At 39.6% G+C, this 19109-nt stretch overlaps 1 protein-coding gene across 3 annotated transcripts in view; it reads left to right on the top strand.

The window, feature by feature from the left end:
• ST8SIA1 (ST8 alpha-N-acetyl-neuraminide alpha-2,8-sialyltransferase 1) overlaps nucleotides 1–19109 on the top strand; it is a 148041-nt gene that overhangs the window by 73765 nt on the left and 55167 nt on the right. For 2 of the 3 annotated variants that reach the window (XM_048053923.2, XM_067000732.1), the window contains 3 exons: nucleotides 4943–5052; nucleotides 5181–5291; nucleotides 11710–11802. In XM_048053923.2, coding sequence (XP_047909880.2) covers nucleotides 4943–5052; nucleotides 5181–5291; nucleotides 11710–11802 — 314 coding nt within the window. The remainder of the gene's footprint in view (nucleotides 1–4942; nucleotides 5053–5180; nucleotides 5292–11709; nucleotides 11803–19109) is intronic. The other variant, XM_013184619.3, reaches the window with a different exon arrangement.

Below are 19109 nucleotides of genomic sequence, written 5' to 3'. Positions count from 1 at the left end.
TTGGAATGGGCTGCCCAGGGAAGTGGTTGAGTCACCAACCCTGGAAGTCTTTAAAAGACATTTAAATGTAGAGCTTAGTGATGTGGTTTAGTGGAGGACTTGTTAGTGTTAGGTCAGAGGTTGGACTAGGTGATCTTGGAGGTCTCTTCCAACCTAGATTATTCTGTGATTCTGTGATAAATTGTATAAACATGATAATTTTGTGGTGACAGGGTGATGATAGATTTAGTGGTGAGCGCTCAACATTGGTAGAACCAGGCCATTTTCCTCAAGGTGCTGTATTCTCAAAAGGGACAGTAAAAGCCGAGCACCTTTTTGCAAATTTAGAAATGCTTATTTAAAAAACCCATTTGATTTTAATTTATGCTCCCAGTGTTTTCAATGTTTTTGACATCTTCAGCATTAAATCAGAGGCTGAACACTGTAATTTTTCCTGTTTTCTCAGTGAGGACTTGGTTGGTGATTAATGTCTTTGGCAGTGAGTGGGCAAAAATTAATGCATTAACAACCTAACAATGAAATCAAAGTGAATTACAATAGCATTATCTAAAATAAATTTTATTTTGTTAGTACTATGTAATGTTCTTTTAACTGATGACAATGATTTATTTCTGCTTAGATGAATGATGAAACTAATCAGGGAATTGCTGGATAGATGCTCCGTTAAATTACTCCTATATTCAACTGGGAGTCTTCAATCTATTGCTCTGTGTGCTTATTTGTCATTGAATTCATAGGGGGATGTGCAGGTTCTTCTTTCATTTACATAAATAGGAACTAGAACATCTTCATTGGTTATCAGTGGAATTTCATTGCTTTCACAGAATTTCACATTGCTTTGAACCAGGGAAAATGAAACAAAAGACCCTGTCTTTAGTTTTCTTTCAAGAGATACTTTCTATCTAAAAACCAGCTCATGAACCTCCCCCTCCCCCTTTTTTTTTCCTTTCTAATTTTAGTTAATGGTATTTGCAAATTATGTTGTAACGATTGCTTAAAAATGGGGGTGGGCTGATCACTTATTTTTACATTTTCTCTGTTACACCAAATAAACTGATGCTGCACTACTTTTTCTTGTCCACCCACAAGAATCAGACTGTTCATTAAAGTATTACTAATGAAGAAAAATAACAAATGTGTTGACAATCAAAATGACACAGTTTCAGGAAGATAATATTAATGGAAATGCTTTTGTTACAACTTTGCAAGCCAAAGCAAGCATTTGTCAGGCCAGTTTACAATTCAAAGGAGAAAAGCAACTGAGCTTTTTGTGAGTATTTAGCGTAAATGACAGCTGGGTCCCCAATATGTGAGAACTTCTATTGCTGTTAAATTAAGAACTGACAATTTGCCTAGGAAAGAGTTCCACTGTGGGAGGTGAAGAGGGAAAGCATTAGAAGGTTTTATAAGTCCTGTGAAACATATTTTGCCAGTAATAGAAACCTAGAAGCAATTTTGGTTTTACTATATGGAATTCTCTCCAAATAGCACCATCACCTTAAAAATGTAATATTAAAAATTGTCTGCTACTGAAATTGCAAGTATCTCCCAAGAATATTTTACAAAAAAAAGTAAAAAATGGTTTAATTCTTGAGCTAGTTGTAGCATTGTTCTACCTCTTCAATCATAAAACAACATGCAAAAAAAATGAAGATGGATTGCCCATACTGTGAAGATAGCATAGGATTACTTGGCATGGGGAAGAAAACAAATCATTATTGGAGTCCATCTTCAGTGTTTTTCACTCTTAAATGAAAACAAAACAAAACAAAAACACTCCAGGTTTTGATAATTAATTACATGTTTGACTTCAACCTTAAATCCACAGTCTGTACCCTGATAAACCAGTGGTAGGAACAACAAGTGGATGCATGGAAACATCTCAGGAGCCCAGTAGTGGGGTGGAAAGATTTTAACAAGGCTAGTAATTTGACTACATGTTAGGGCTGGAGCTTCCTTATGGTTAATTGCATTGCAATTTTGCTTAACCTGTCTGCACCTCATATTTTGGTCAGCCTCAAAGGAAGGAGCTGAATGCTCATGGGGAAGTCACAGAGTGAAGCCCACAGCACTTTGGCTTTGAAGAGCCTATAAATGCCTTTATCTGTGCTGTCTGTCCTGTGAGCATCCTTTTAAATATTAGGCGTCCCTGCTGCTTGAAGGCATTTCAACTGCTTTTACCCTAATGAAGAACAATTGCTTAGCATGCTCTGGGGAAACTTGTATTTTTATTTTGCACATGACTGTTCTTCAGTGTTTTTCAAACCAATGTTTGACACTGGTAGTAGGGTGATGGTTGAACCAGGTGATTTTGAAATTCTTTTCCAACCTTAATGATTCTATGATATGGAGGGAAGTGTGCCATCTACACTACCGTCCTGCAGTGCTTTGAGCATGCTGCTGCTAACTGGATTAAAAGATGGTGATTCCTAACAGTTTGCAAACCAGGAGTTGGTTTCTTCCTCTTTGCCTTTTGCAGAGAGACAAAGAAGCCACATGTTTTGGACTTGCTTGTAGGCAACACTTGAGTTTAAGTCTTGTATGATTTGTGTATGACCGGACAGTTTGTTGTATAAATGGGCTCAGAACAGAGTTCCTGAGTCTGCAGTCTGAGCAATAATACAGTTTGTAACTTGAATGTCTGAAGAACATTCAGTGTGCAAAATAAAAAAATACAAGTTTCTTCCGGAGCATGCTAAGTAATTGTTCTTCATTATGGTAAAAGCAGTTGAAATGCCTCCAAGCAGCAGGGACACTTAATATTTATGCCAGGTTAGGCCACAGGTGATTTTTGTTTGTGTGTTTTTCTGCCCCTTCTGCCTTCCTTTAGCTTCCTCAAGTCATCCTGGCATGCCTGATCTTGCTCTTCTGTCTGTTGGGCTCTCCTAAGGGCAAGAGTTTCAAAGCTTCATGTGCTTTTGGAAATGAAAGTATATATGAAAATGAAAATATATATGCAAATGACAGCTAGTATTATCATCTCTAAGCATAAAAGGATATAAGCATCCCTTGAAGGACAGCAATTCATCTCAAGCAATATCAAAGGCTGTTTGCAACTCAGGATTTTGAAGCATTTAGTAATTCCTAAATGTTTATTTTGGGTATATAAAGACATTTAACATTTACTGAAGCCACAGAAGTTATGTGACAAGAGTGTTCACAGCTCTTAAGTTAATGGCTTCTGCCTTTGTCTGTGATTTGTCACAGCCTTGCCTTTGCACAGTTAGCTGTCTTGAAAAGAGCTCTGACATACCTTGAATAAGAAAGGTACTGTTATGTATAAAAACGTAACGCTTCTAAATTTTCATCTATCCTACTTCACCCCCACCCTTTGCTAAACATATGAGCTCTCATTCGGTCAGGGTCACCTCAGCAATGAGAAGTCCTTTGAATTTCAACATACGCTCCTTGTTCGCTTACTGGGTAAATTCAGAAATGTTCTTGGTAAGACAGATGTGGGATCAGAATGCAGCTGCATATGAGTATTGCTCTGCTGTGCTATCCCTTCGTTCTCAACAGTGGCTGGGCCTCAGTAAACTACAATTGATTTTTCTGTTGTAGCATATGTTAAACCAGAATTAGGATATGCAGAATGCTTAGATTTATTTTGTTAGAAAGCAGGTTGTAGCTTCATACTAGCTGAATGGAATCTAATTTGCTGAGAAAAGATGATGAAGCAAATACATCTAAGAAAGAAAATAAATGACAGTAGAAATAAGTCCTAACAAATACAGTTTGTGCTATTATACTGGGTCTGTTTTCTAGACCATGTGCACTGTTATAATGCCTGGTAAATACATTATGCAGTGTTAGATGTTGCTCTGTACATTTAAGTGACAATAAGTACTGCTACCATTCCAGCTTGTCCTCCAGGACGGAATAATTGTTTTGCCATGCTGCATCCTCTCACTGTGGCATTTGCATTCTCAGAGACCCAGAGCAGTAACTTCTGTCTGTGCTGCAAAGTCAGGTTTTGACAGGTTTGATAAATAAAAAATCCCTGCACAATATTTTGCACAAGGAGAGTATTAACTCTTGTATTGTAGACAAAATCCCATTCTTATAACTATAACATGCTACTTTAAATTCCCACACTGTTCCCCCCCCCAAAAAAAAAAAAAAGTATTTGCTGGGCTGCACTGATGTACTGTGAGCTGTTTAAATGGCTGTCCCAGCCCCACTAAAGGTGAATGACTTGAAGCTGACAGGAAGATGTTCCACATGTAGTTGAGATCCTCTGAAATGAAGGATATACAAATCTCATTTATCACTGATGCATAAGATAGCACAACAACTTGACCTTGCAATTTAATGCCCATCTAAGCTGCTACAAGAGCTCCTTAGTTAAAATGATTCCTTTCTAATTTTAATTTATACTGTGTTTAAGAATCTGCTGTCAAGGCTCTAAATATCTTTGCTTAAGGCTTCAGTGCGACCAGTCCCAGTGATAGAATGATGGAGGGATACCAGGCGACTCCTGAGGCCCAGTGCCCTCCTGTAATCATGTTGTTCCTCCTTCCTTCCTTCCTTTATTCTCCAGAGCTGTCTTTTTGTGTATGAGCTCCGGAATGTCACTTTCATGGTTTTTTTTTCCTGGTAATTTTTTTTCCCCCTGTGTCTTTGCAGCTTGGCTAGAAGACGCATTTGGACTGCCGTCTTTGTCATTATGTGCATCATGACTTTATAACTATGCAGTTTTGCTTATGCAGAAATGTTACAGTCCTTTGTGTCATATGTTTGTTGCATTCTGGTTTGGGGAGTGGGGATAAGAACTGTCCTGTGTCTATTTACCAGCTAATTTCAGGACTTTTTCCTAGCTCCTAATTCTGCCTTTTCTTTCTTCATTTTGAGCCCTGCCAGCTCCCTGGGTTTTCCAGGAACAGCTGCTACAAAGATGTATGTGTTCTCCTCAGTAAAACTGGTCCTTGTTTTGTGTTGCTAGGCTACACCCTTCCAGCTGCCACTGAAGAAATGCTCTGTGGTGGGAAACGGTGGGATTCTCAAAAAGAGCGGCTGCGGCAAACAAATAGATCAAGCAGATTTTGTCATGCGGTAAGACAGAAACCTCAGTGACAAATTGTCTCCCCTTCCCCCCGCTCAATCTCTGACTTTTCAAAGCTATTCAGTTGTGATTAATCTGTTATAATTTGCCTTGGGTACTTTCTTTCTTCCCTTTGCAGGATGCTTTACACAAGTGATTCGGGCAGAAGAGTGAGGAGAGGCAACAGTTTTGGCTGGCTTCTGCAGATACATGTGTACTGCGGGGGTAGCGTGCAGATGGATGCATTGAGGTTGTGACGGCCTGTACAATGTCATAGACAGGGACTTAACAGCTGCTTTTCTTTTTAATTATGCTATATTAGACAGGGTCTCATCCCGTACTGTGCTTCATCCTCCACAACTGTAAATGCCATCATATGAAACCCATTGAATTAATGATGAGTAGATACTGACTCATAGGGCAAGGCTTAAGGAAGAAGATAGAACAAGCTAAAATGTTTCCATGTTTTTCCTCCCCTCCAGATTAATTTCTGGCTGACTGGCTGACAAAAGGCCAAACCTCTTTCCTTGATGCCATTTTGTTTTTAAGTTCTCCACATACCCTTTCACTCTGGCCTTTGTGAAGTTATCAGAATCTGTCAGGAGGGATGCTGAATCAGCTACCACTTTCTTGACTGAATTTGGCACTTTCTAGATCTGCATTCTCTAAGGAAGAAAGACACAAATTAGCTTCTCTCTGTTAAACATGAACAAGAAAAATATTGTGAGGGAGAAACTGGAGGACTGCTTCCAAAGAGATGAGAGATGGAATTTCTTTGGGTTTTGAGGTAGATACATAATGATCTCCCACTTTAGCAAGTCTCCTTATTAAATCCTGATAGCTTACTATAAACTCATACAAATTTGCTGTAAACCAAACAATACTACTATAATTTCTGGTTTGGATCTCAAGGAACAAAAATGCTTTCAATGTTAAACGAAGAAATACAACAAACTAAAGACAAAGGAAATGTATATTTAGAACCTTCACAGAGGAGAATATGTAAGGCACAGAGGGAGAGACTCAGTGTACTGATTGCTGTTACTGCAAAAACACCTTGGGTGTTCCAGAGACTAAATACAAGAAACTGCTGGGTATGCCATGGTAATATGTAGATGCAATGGGAAGTTGAAATACCATAGGAGCAATCAGTTACAAAGACAATAGAAACTTTTTTTTTTTTTTAAACAGCTCTTATCACTTGATCAGAAAAATGTTTTTTTTTCTCTCCAGGGAGGGTAAACTAGCCATTATCTGTACTAAACTTATTTTGAATTGTAAAGAAGTGGTAGGGAAAATCCTGCAAAAATCCCAGTAACTGCTGGCAAGCTGTTTTTGTATTAGTGATATGCAATCATGTTTATGGAAGATGTTTCGGTTCTTTAGGGTAGAAGCTAATATACCACTGGGAGAAAGTATTTTTGTAGCATAGGATAGGATTTAGCAGATCTTTTCTAAATCTGATTTCTATAATCTGAGAGCTGAGAGGGAAAGAACACGATGACTTGTGTAATATTTTACATTTTTTCATAAGAAATTTGTGATGTCTTTTAAGTATTTCTGCAGTGTGAAATAATTATGCTAGGTTTTGCCATTGTTCTTTTCTTCTATTCATATTGTTTTTGATTTCACTTATGACAGAGCTTATGGAAATACAATTGCAGCCATCTTTGATAAATTGTAATCACTGGGGTTAATTAATGAGTTTAAACTGCATCTTGTTGCTGAGCATCTTCTACAAGCACAGTTGTGCCGACATAGAGATTAAAAAAGCAGGAGTTTTCAGCCCCTAAGGCTGAAAATACAGCACACTGCATCTGCAATAAAAAAGGTACATGGCATATGGTCTACATGTTTAGTTAGTGTGGTTATCATAGGCTTTTCTTGAGATACCTGGCTGTTTTTCAAGTTTGTAGTCCTTATTTTCAGGAAGGTTTTTTTGATTTGCCCTCTCTCTTCATGCAAGCATGTATTTTAAGAGACGTGTTGGGTACTGAACTATAAGCAATGTTTTTGTCTCTATTCTGACAGAAGAGACATGTTTTCTTGGCATTAGATCGTGAAGAAATATTTCTGTGTCTAATGATTCTTCCTGTCCCTCAGCTGTCTTTTGTCTCTGCTGTGGTTTGTACATCTGCCACGGAGAGGGTTTCTACCCAGGGAACTTGGGGGGAGTTCTCCAAGCTATTGTTGGTGAATTTGTTCCAAAACTGGAAGCCACTGACTAGTGGCTGTCATGGTTTGGGGAGGCCAAGCTGTTATCTTTCCATTACAACGTGACATGCCATCTAGCCATACCAGCCCTGGTGGAGCTGGGGATATTAAATATGGTACTACTTTTGGGGTTTGTAGACAAGTCCAGAGAAACATTGTGTTCAGTTCCCCTATGTAATTATTGTCTTGATAATGGCCAAGGTGCCACAAAAGAATAAAAATGAATATTTGAAATCATGTATTAAATTCATATTAGTCCCTAGTGTTTAGTAATATGCGAATATACAATATATAAAGAGCTAGATAATCATTTAACATCTACCAAATGCACATGACATTGCCTGGCCAGGCTGCCTGGATTCTCTGCACCTGCAGGAGATGGACTTTTCTCTGGGCCAAACCCAGAAGAGGCATTTCTGCCCTGTGAAGGTTGAAGGATCCCTCTCATTTCACTCTTGAAGGTGTTGCTACCTCAGTGAGTTGGAAGTTCTCAGATGTCAAAAAGGCACACATGGACAGCTGTGCTTGTTGATATATTTTTCCCCAAAAAATCTGTGTCTAAGCAAGGAGAAACTAAAGACCAGTATGTTCTCCTCTTTCATTTATGCTCATGTCAAAAATGCTGGCCTCAGACACTGTCCTGGTACTTCCTTCTTTCATGTACATGCACACTCATGTTCTTACTCCTTAGTACCAGGAGCAAGAGTAAGATAATTAAAAGGTGTGTTTCTTAGGATGAATCTTTTACTTCTTGATGCATTCCTCAATTGCGCAGAGCTCAAAACGCTGCTGACTTGTTAAAGAAAAGGCCAAGAAGTTTCTGTTGATCAAGTGAATTTGTGATGAGTTTCCTGCTAGATACTTGGGCTACTTAGTATTTCATGCAGAATAAGCTGGGAATGAGATTTACTGCTAAAAGGAATTAGATGTGTTTAAATAATGCATCTGGAACTGGTTGTGAAATAAATTTCATTATTCATATGTTAAGATGATAAAACTAGAGACAGAAGAAAAAGTCCTTTACAGTGCTTTTAAATAAACTTCAATCAAAAATGGCTTCTTTAAAGCTTGCCCTAAAAGTTTGTGTTTATTCGAATCAGAGACCATTAAATTGTAGCCTGACAGAGGTCATTTATTCCATCTCTTTGCTCTGAGGCAAGATCTTGCTTCACGAATGTTTGTTTGACATGCCATTGAAAACTGCTACTGGGAGGGTTCCTACACACAACCTCTGCAGATAGTATTATGCTGATTAATTTGTATCCTACTCAGTGCAGGTATAGAAAACAACAAATTACTATCTTTTTCTTTTTTTTTGTTTTTTTTTCAAAATGTAAACCTTTCTCAATTTCTAAAGTTTTATCACTCTTTGGGAATTAATCTTTCCCTATGCTCGTTTATTCCCCCCCCCCCCCCGTTCTCTCTTATTTTTGATCTGTCTTTTCTGGCTTCATTTTAAGTTTTCTAGCTTCTCTTAAATTGTGGTAGATCAAATGAGAAGCTGTTCCCCAAATGAGATTGTGATTCCTCATGCACATCTTAACAAATATGGTCAAGAAAAAGGAGCAAAGCTTTCCTGAAAATTTTATTTTTCATGATGAACATGGTTGAATTAGTCTGTTACGTATACGTAGAATCGTAGAATGGTTCGGGTTGGAAGGGACCTTAAAGACCACCTGGTTCCAACCCTGCCTGCCATGGGCAGGGACATCTCCCACTAGACCAGGTTACTCAAAGCCCCGTCCAGCCTGGCCACCTCCAGGGATGGGGCATCCACAGCTTCTCTGGGCAACCCGTTCCAGTGCCTCATCACTCTCTGAGTAAAGAACTTCTACGTTATATCTAATCTAAACCTCCTGTCATTTAGTTTGAAGCCATTACTTCTTGTCCTATACTCGCTTGTAAAAAGTCCCTCCCCAACTTTCCTGTAGGCCCCTTTAGGTACTGGAAGGCTTCCATAAAGTCTCCCCGGAGCGTTCTCTTCTCCAGGCTGAACAACCCCAACTCCCTCAGCCTGTCCTCAGAAGAGGGGTGCTCCAGCCCCTTGATCAACTTTGTGGCCCTCGTCTGGACTCACTCCAACAGGTCTGTATCTTTTTATATAGAGAGCCCCAGAGCTGAACTCAGTGCTCCCAGTAGGGTCTCACAAGAGCAGAGCAGAGGGGGAGAATCACCTCCCTCGCCCTGCTGGCCATGTTGCCTTTGATGCAGTCTAGGACACGTCTGGCTTTCTGAGCTGCAAGCGCACATTGATGGATCATGTAGAGCTTCTCGTCAACCAGCACCCCCAGGTCCTTCTCCTCAGGGCTGATCTCAATCCATTCTTTTCCCAGCCTGTATTTGTGCTTAGGATTGCTCTGGCCCAGGTGCAAGAGGACATACATATGACTTTGCTGTCCTTCATGGCATTTTCTCATAATGTGAATTTAAGAATATGGTTCTGATGGCTGGTATTTGACTGTATTCTAACACATGCAATGCACTATTCTGGTGTTTTTAAGGAATGTGGGGATGTTTGGCATTAAGAAAACTGTATGAAGCATACTGTGTGCACACACACTAGCACCCTTGCTGGGCACCAGTACCACACGAACAACAGGATGTGGAGGTGCAGCCTCCAGCCTGAGTAGCTCCTTTGCTGCTCCCAGCCACGACACTTGTGTGGAACCATCCCTGCCACTGCTGTGGAGGCCAGTGAAAATATTTGCAGGGCAGCAACCGCTATGGGAGCAAGGGCTTTCCTTGTCATAAAACATGTTGTCCCAGAGTTTCTGGAGTAGCACCCAGAAACAGCCCTAAAAACTGAACCATGGCTCCATAGGTCCTGCTTCTCACTAGCTTAGGAAACGGGCCTTTGATTTAGTAAGATTAAAAACTAAATGGAATAAGCAACTGGTTGTTGCTGGACTTGAGGGTGACCAAACCGGTCTGCCTGGAAGATGAACACAGAGATATTGCTGGAGAAGAGGAGTGCCAGAGAAAGTTTAATGGAGAACATGGTGAGAAATGAGGTTGACTTTCACAGGAGTATGACCTGCAGCAAAGAAACCCACATATCTGTGGCAATGGGAAGAGACATGGCGAATTTGAAATAAGGACTCCCTGCAAGGCCGCGGGCCCAACTGAGTCCTGGGCCACCTGACCCTGGGCCTAGGGCAGCTCCTGCCCAGCACAGCAGCAGCCAGGTGCTGGCTTCCTTCCTTGCCTTGAGCTCTGCTCCTCTGGGCTGTGCTGTGGCAAGGCAGGGAAACTCAGCACAAGCCCATGGCGATCTCTTGATTCCGTGGCTGAGTTTAAAAAATCGAGGGCAAATTTGGTTATAATACAGGCCAAAACAATATTTTTTGGGGGGAGGGAGGAAACACCTCAAAAACAACCCAGCAGCACTAAAACACAAAAGACTTGTTACAGAAAAAATCCAAATCCTACTTTTCTCTGAGAATCTTTGTTTCCTTTTTGCCCTTTTTGCATTAAAAATATTATCTGTATCTTTGATTTTAAAAAGCTAGACAACTTTGAAATGGAAAAAACTGTTTTGACGTCCATTTTTGGTGTCAATTTAGTGACCATTTTAGTTGCAATGTGTTGAGTATGTTTCTCCTAACTGTTATTTCTACAGCAGTGCACAGGCTTGGATACTGCTTGCATGTATTTTCACCTTTATCTACCACTCCTTCCTTCTTCTCCGAGGTCTTTACTCAGAAACATTTAGGACTGTGTATTGTTTGGAAGTTTCTCTCTACTTCTGTTTTTCGGAGCCTTGTCTTTCTGCTTGCCATAGTAGATCTGCTTAGTCACTTCATTGTTTTACGTTATCACCCTTCCCACCAGAACAAGGCTGTGAGAGGACTGTTATGCACATATTAAATAAGCACTTACATTTTTTCTGTTTTCTTTGTAAATTCTGGTATGCTGAAGACTACACCACAAAGTAATGCTAAAAATTCCAGTTGCCCATTGCTTGCAAGACATATGTAATGCTTGTAAGACATATGTAATGCTTGTACTGCTACAGAGTGATAACAGTCAGGAGTGTGATACTGGAAAACAAAACAAAATGAGTAAAAACTTTTTCAGAACTTGAGAAGAGGTTGAAAAATGTTTTTGCTATAGATAATAACAACTTCTTCCATCACCTTTCAACCTGTCAGAAATGCCAAGTCACTGTCTATGTTTTTGATTAATAGTTACATAGGATGGGATCATTTCTGCAAAAGATTTTATTTCTACATTTCCCTGCAATCTGGTACAAAAATGTCCTATTGTGCTTATAGATGTGGTATAGTAGGGAACATTGGTAGCTTGGTCTAATATCTGTACAGCACTTCTACGTTTTCTGTCAGCTTGCAGTTTTTGTTTTTGAATACTGCAAATTTGCAGACTTAAAAAGACTGAGGTGGAAGCCTGTCAATCCTGAATGTCAGTTAAAATTTTGAATGTTTTTCTGTGCACAGGTGCAACCTTCCTCCACTATCAAGCGAATACAGCAAGGATGTTGGAACAAAAACCCAGCTGGTGACTGCAAATCCCAGTATAATTCAGAAAAGGTAGGGAGCATATTATTCTTTCTCTGGACTGGAGAAATCAAAACAAAAAATGCTTCATCTGTGTTATAGATATTAGTGTGCCAGAGTTATGTTCTTGTCCTGGAAAAGGTTCTGGAAAAGATGAAATGCACATTGGGTTGTTGTTAGGTGAAATAAACCAAGATCTTTTCACTGTAAGCATGGAAACTAAGGGAGAATGGCTTCCTGCAGAGTTATTTCTCCTACCTCACTCCCCTCAGTGCTTGCAGCTCCCTACTTTTAACTGGATGGCTGGGTACATGCCAGAGGTGCTTTGGCTACTCGTAGGCCAGGCACATACCAATGGGTGGTCCAAACTAGTACGCTGGTGGGGCCAGCTGGCTGCTGCATTCCATGGTTAATGAAGAGGCTAATGAAGGAGCCACAGATTATTTCTGCATCCTTACTCTCTTTCTGTTATTTGATGTTGACTTACGGGTACAAAAAAGATTAGAATAGAACCAATCAGCAGGTTGTGATCATACAAGCTGTGCTTCTTAGGAGACTGGGATAAAATTTTGTTGACTGTTTGAGTTGGTTGAAATTTTCCAAATGTCAATAGTTGATGAGAGAGGGGAAGAGACAAGGAAAAAAAGTCGGTGCCATCTCTCTGATTTTGCCTTGCTGAATTTTAATTGCCATGTTATTTGTTTATCACCCGGAATGAGGTAGGCTTTTCTCAGGCAGAATGAGATCTGGTAGTAACCTGCCATGCTCACTGAAAAACATAGAGAAAAAGCATAAACCAAGAGAGTGAGCAGGAAATGATTAGGCATAAGAGAAATGTATAATGTAGGTACTGGGAGGTGAGGGATTGTGAAAGGAAACAAAGTAGTGGAATAAAATAAATACTAGAAAGCCAGGTGTTTGAGAAAGAAAGGCACAGAACAGACCTGGAATTTGATGTTTGTTGTTATCTAAATGTAGTATTTTTCCTCTGTCAGGAACTGAAGGGTTGTCTGCTTTTGTGTGTGGAAAAGATGGGTTGTATGCCAGTCTTGGACAGAGTGGAAAAGGCAGGGTCAGCAAGAGGGAAATGGAGAAGTCATCAACTTCAAGAGCTGATTCCAAGCAGAGAGTGTCTGAACAGGGGAAGAAACAGGAAGGCTGTTGGGATAAAAAGAAAGCAAAACAAGCAGAATTGGCAGAGAATGGCACCAGGTGCCAGGCAGGAAGAGGGGAGCTGCTCAGGGCAGTGGGCCCTGAGGGTGGGGGGATCTGAAAATCCTATGGAAGGTACACAGCTAATGATGTTGATTTAAAAAATGGGATGAAACGGACAGAGCATCAAATGGAGGAAAGAAGATTATCTTTGCATAGCATTGTGGGTAAAATGAAGAAGAGCAGTGGGAAGTACAAAGTTTGCAAAGGATTTTACAGTTGCCAGTGCAGAGGATTATTAAACTCATGGACATTTTCTGTCCCTCACACACCTCACCAAGGCTTACAGTGGAAAGCATGCTGTACTTAATATTTTTGAACAGAAAGTAAAAAGGAAAAAGAGTTTTAGTGATGTTACAGGAAGACTATGGAACTACACTAGAGAGACTGTGGAGTTAACCAGCAAGGAGGAAAGGAAGGAATGAGCAGACGTGAAATGATACCCTGTGAGAGAAGGATATCAACAGGGGGAGTGGATGGGGAAGGAAAATGGAGAAAGTGAAAGTGAGGAAAGAACAAGAGATCAGAAAATGGGATTGTTTTCAATGTCAGTTTTCAAAATGGATAACAGTGATGCAAGACCTTTGATAAGAAAGTAATGTGGGATGTATATGTGTGTGTATTGATTAGATAAGGAGATGTATAGACAATTATTGAGAATGAGACAAAGAACAAACCCATAGTGCTGAAAATTGGCAGAAACCTCCTCAGGCTTGAAGATCTTGAGAGATCTGACACTTCCTCTGCCTGTTCAGAAAGAGTTTTCTTTTTTTTCTTTTTTAATTATATTTTACTAATCTTTCTTGTAAACTTATTATTTTGCCTTCTGCATGTTAAGTTAGAATTTGATAAAAGGTGCAAGCTTGGAAGTTAAAATGCAAAAATGACTACTACTCTCAAAAAAGAATCCATTTCTATGGAAACAAGCTTTTTAAGGAACTAAGACTGCTTGTAAGTCCAGACTTTCATGATATTCAAGGACTTTCAGGCTGGTGACTGGTATGTATCTGTTTCTAAGCTGTAAGTTAACTAGCTTCACATAATGGTATTATTCATTATCATTCTTCCACTGTCCTCTTGTCCTTACTTTGAGTAGGTTGATACTGATGAGGCTTGACATCTCAATTATCTCTCAAGTGTGTTATGGCAGATTTAGTGAATTGGCCCTGCAATCCCATTCATTGCTTCTAAAAGATTTATCATTGCTAGATAATTTATGATTAGGCATGTTGGATAGGGCAAAGTTTTCATACCAAGGTTGTGGAGGCAGTTTTCTCTGTTATAAAATCAGAAGGATTGCCTATAGGAAACTAAATTGTTGCCAGTAATTATTGCTCAGTGATATCTGAGCTACCACTCTTTCTCTCTAGCTTTAGAGCCATGGGATGGGACAGTAAAAACTTTAGTCTGGGAGTACATCGACTTTAGTGATACCTTCTAAATGCTGCCTTTTTGCAAAAACTCGAAGTTGGCAAATAATAATAACAGACTTAGAGATCAAGTTCCTACTTGGTTTTAAGCAGGAAATATAACTGTGCAAGTAGTACAGTTTTATGTGTAAAATATGGTGCTCAGTTCTCACTTGGATTTTAAAAACTCTGAGGAATTTCCTACCCTAACTTTGCTTCATATTATACATGAGCACTGACAATAGAATTATCATAGAAATTTCCTTAGCTGACTAGACGACTCATGATGACTGCCCTAATTTCTTTTTATCTAAAATGTGTCACAGGCATTTCCCTTCAGTTAGTGCTTTGAGCTTGTGTAAAGCTTCCTTTTCCACTTTACAGTCAAAATTTACTTTCCTGTCAAAGCCTGGATTGAGGTTGTAATTGGGACTGAAATGTTGTGTAAAGCTACTCCTGGGACCACCACAGTCTTCCCCGCTCTACCTCCCCTTCCTGCCCCCCACCCCCCATACCTTAATCAAATAGAGGACTGTAAATGGGTTGATGTTTCCAGTTTCCCTTGATGTTTCCAGTTCATTCCCCTACCTTCCTAGTCAGCTATGAGTAGCAGCTGTATATCACTGCTAGGAAGAAGGCAGTGCAGTAGTGAGACCTGTGATGTGCATGTGGTGAACAAGGTAACATTATTTACAGTGATGGTTTTATGTATTCTGAACACTTGCCTACAACTGTGGAGTGGGACTAGTTAGAGGATCACGTGTGAACGTAAAAATGCTTATGTAGACGGTGATGATTTTTGATCAATGGTAGAAGATTTTGACTAAGTGATACAAAGGGTTACTGTTTAGGATGTAGATATTACATGTTTCTGAAGTCACTGTTTCTGGGCTATTTAAGAGAAGCAAATTCTAGCTTTCTTACCATATGCAACATCTTTGGCAAATGTCCTGTAATAATACCCTTACATTTTGTCTAACGTTTCAATTAAATCTGCAAACAAATGCTGTTTGCAGCAGTCTTTCTAGTTTCTAGTTGCCATGCGTTCCTACTCTGTCTAACCTATGCAGACATATATCATCATTAATGTGGATATAGCTGTCTAAATAGATGTTTTCCCAGCATTCACTGAGTTTCAGATCTACTGATGTCTGTTGGTGAGTATTTTATCCACAATCTGTGTGCGTTTCTGACCTGTGTAGAAATAATCTCATTAGCAAATGGCACAATGAACACAGTAACATTCTTTATTTACGATAATTCAGAATTGTTATAACTAACAGAAGTCCCTGAGGTATGTAACACACTGACACTGTCTTTGGGACATAATACAAAAACCAGTTGGATTGTGTGAGGCTTTTCTCCCTTGTCCTTTCAAGGTTTTCTGTTTTATAAGCATCGACGATGCTTGAAGGAGCACACTTTGCACTCTGTGAGAGCACAGACAGCCGTGCAGCTGCTCTGTGGGCTGCTGCTGTTGTCAGCTTGAGCAGCAGATTGTGAAAGGGGACTTGGAGTCATTGCCCTCGCAACCCCCTCTGCATGATGAGTGATTAGATCTGCTCCTTTTCCTGGAGAAGTCCCTCCCTACCTCCTACTGGCCTCAGCCCTCCATGATGGATAGTGGTATGTGGTAGGAGAATAGTGGGGATTAATGCTGCTGGTCTAGTAAGAGAAGACAGCCCTTCTGTTGAAAGGAAGAGACAAGGTGCCCTTCCGTACCTCCAGCTCCTCTGTGGCTGGCTTGGTGCTGTGGTCCCAGGTGTGGGAGCTTGGTGTGTGCAGAGGCTGCAGGGCTGGGCTCTGAGGCAGCACTGTGCAGTCCCCGTTTGATAACCTCTCACTTCATTGAGAATATTCACTTGGATGAGGACTGGGTAATTTCTGTATGTGTTCAGGGCTTTGGAGTCACCATAATTAGATTTGTTATGAAAAATTCTGTGAAATACCTGCACTGTCTGCTGTCAGAGAGGGGGTGTAGGCGATCCATGTGTCTGCTACTGCAGCGTCTTGTTGCTTTGAATACAGAACACACTGAAGGGTTAGCTGAGGTGATATTGACCTTCACTGTTTGAAATGTGGATGTTTTTATTTAAGTCTTTATAGTGGAGTCTCTCAATAGTTGTATAACATTGCTAATGGAAATAGTCTGACTGAAACTTGAAGAACTAGCTTTAGGGTCACCCATCACTCTTGGCAGCTTGGTATGAACTTCTATTCACTGGGTGTGAATACTTTTTTTTTTCAGTAAATTAATTCACTTTTTGATCTCTGATATTTGACAATTTTTTTCTGCCTCCATTTCCTGCACTGAAGCAAGATGAAGGAATGAGACTAAAGGCTAACAAATGCAATGATTCTGCCTTGAAGCTTTGAAATGTCAGTTAAATATCGCAGTTGTTTATTAGGTTCCCACAAAATTTGAGTGGGATTAAATTGCTTTCCAGTTCTCCCTGCATCTAAGAGCCAGCTAATAATCTTTCCTGGATTCAGTCCTGGAGACAGCTTTGAGTCCAACTGACTTAAGCCATTAGGAATAGAAAGACTGAACTGAGACAATTGTTTAATTTTGATAAAAGCTTCCTTCATCTTTGATTAAACAGATGTACAGTATTAAGCCCTGTTGTTCATGGTCCTGTTGCTCACATTCATAAAAATGATGCATCAGAATTCCTCTTGACTATGTCTCCACGTAAAAGCAATATATTCTGTTCCTAGGTAGTTACATTTTAAGGTGGTAATTGAAAAAGAGCAGGAAAAAATAAGAAAAAGAAAGAAAGGAAGAAAGAAAGAAGAAAAGAAAAGAAAGAGAAAGAAAGTAAAAAAAAAGAAAGAAAGAAAAATATGTTATTGAAGGGATATCCATCTTGCTCATCTCTTGTTCTTTCTTCAGCTATCAAGGGGATGAGAGGATCTTTCCATGTGAACTCATTTAACCACTGGATTTTAAATAATTCACATAGTGGTTCTTCCTTCATTCCTGGTACCCACTGTTGAGTATAGCTCAGGTTATTCCACTGAGAAGCACTCCAAAGTATTAATAATCATTGTTTTCATTCACATCACAAAACTGCCCTTTTATGTTCTACAAGAGTCTGAGAATGTCTTTGCCAAAAACAAGGGGATAATATTTCTGGGAAACAGTTCTTATGGGCAAGCTACAAAGTACAACAAACCTTTCTGTATATAGCGGGTGCTTGGAGCCTCATTGGCTTTTAATCAGTCTTTTCTATAATATGAAATTCATTTGAAAGCTTCAAATTTGTTAGCAACTGAAGCCGTAGTTTCTGTCTGTGAGGAACACCTATTTTTGTCCTCAGTTGAACAGAAAAGGAAGCCTAAGTGAGGTGATGAAAAGGACTTGCCAATGTTGCCATCAGGCCAAAGGCAGAACCAGGAAAAAAATCCAGAATTTCTGATTGGCTTTTGTTGATTATTAGCTGGTGCATAGAAAAATGTGGACTTGTAACAACAATCCATGCTGTGATGTTTTCATGTTATTATAGCCATGCCTTGAGCAGAACTCAGTTTGTTTTCACTTTCTGAGACGCACCATGTAAATCAATGGCTTTTACTCTATTTTCTGCCCCCTCTCTCCTTGATTGCCAGTGTGGACAGGATTATAATCTATTTTAAAGTAAGAAAAGAGATAAAAACACTTTAAAAAAAAATTTATTGTGTATTTTCTTTTGCTTCTCGCAGATGAGTTTTAGATTATTTTTCCTCTGAAAAGCTGCAGAGACTGACTGCAAAGTTATACTTTTTAGGTATCACCAAATCCTAACCCATGGAGGAAGACATAGATGGAACAGTCTTTTACAGTGTAATCAAACATTCCTAAATAATCTGGTTAATTTGAATTAAGCCCCATATGTACAGTTACAATTTTAAAGTCAGCTTTTGAAATCATAGCAGTAGATTAGTCACACTGAAAGGCATCTATTTTCTCAATACAAATATGCAGCCATACCATGTAAATTGGCATTGCAATTTAAATTCAAAGCTATGATGAAAAATTAGAGAAGCATTCTGAACTAAACAGAATGCTATCCAGAAGAAGCAAATGCAGAGGCCTCCACTCAGTAAGGAAAATGCAAAAAAATGTGTGAGTTATTGGCTAGGTGGCATTTCTGCAGAAAAGAAACATGTTGTGTTTGATCCAGTGCCTGAGCATGAATAAGCAATATCCTACTATTTAGATGATAGCAAATGCTATGTTGGGTTATCTAAAAATATAATACATGAAGAGATACATTTAAGCCCAGCCATGCCTTGGCTAGGGTACTGTGCTCAGATTTGGCACTGTGTGTTTGGTAAAACCCCGAATACTAAGTGCCAACTGTAGAGAGAAGTGAAGAGCAGAAACAAGAAGATCTCTGAAACCTGAGCCCCAAGGAAAGGATTACTACATCTAGAGGTATCTCCAAAATACATCAGTGGCTTCAAAGAAAAATTTCAATTGCTAGTGATGAGATGAGAAACAATGGGATGAAATTTTGAGGAAAATGAGAAATGAGAGGAAAAGTTAACCAACAATCTGGTTGTGGAGAAGGGGGAAATAGGAAAGACTGAGGAGAGCTATAACAGTTTCCTGGGGTGCTGCTAGCTAAGGTGACTGGAGGTGAGGCAATACTTCATCAGGTGAAGTGATTACTAGATATTAGAAAGAACATCCCAGAGAGTGCTGTGAAATCCTTCTAGCTTGTGTTTAAATACAGG

This window comes from Anser cygnoides, chromosome 1 (genome assembly GCF_040182565.1).
Source record: "Anser cygnoides isolate HZ-2024a breed goose chromosome 1, Taihu_goose_T2T_genome, whole genome shotgun sequence".
NCBI lineage: Eukaryota > Metazoa > Chordata > Aves > Anseriformes > Anatidae > Anser > Anser cygnoides.
This window is presented reverse-complemented; position numbering and strand designations above follow the sequence as displayed.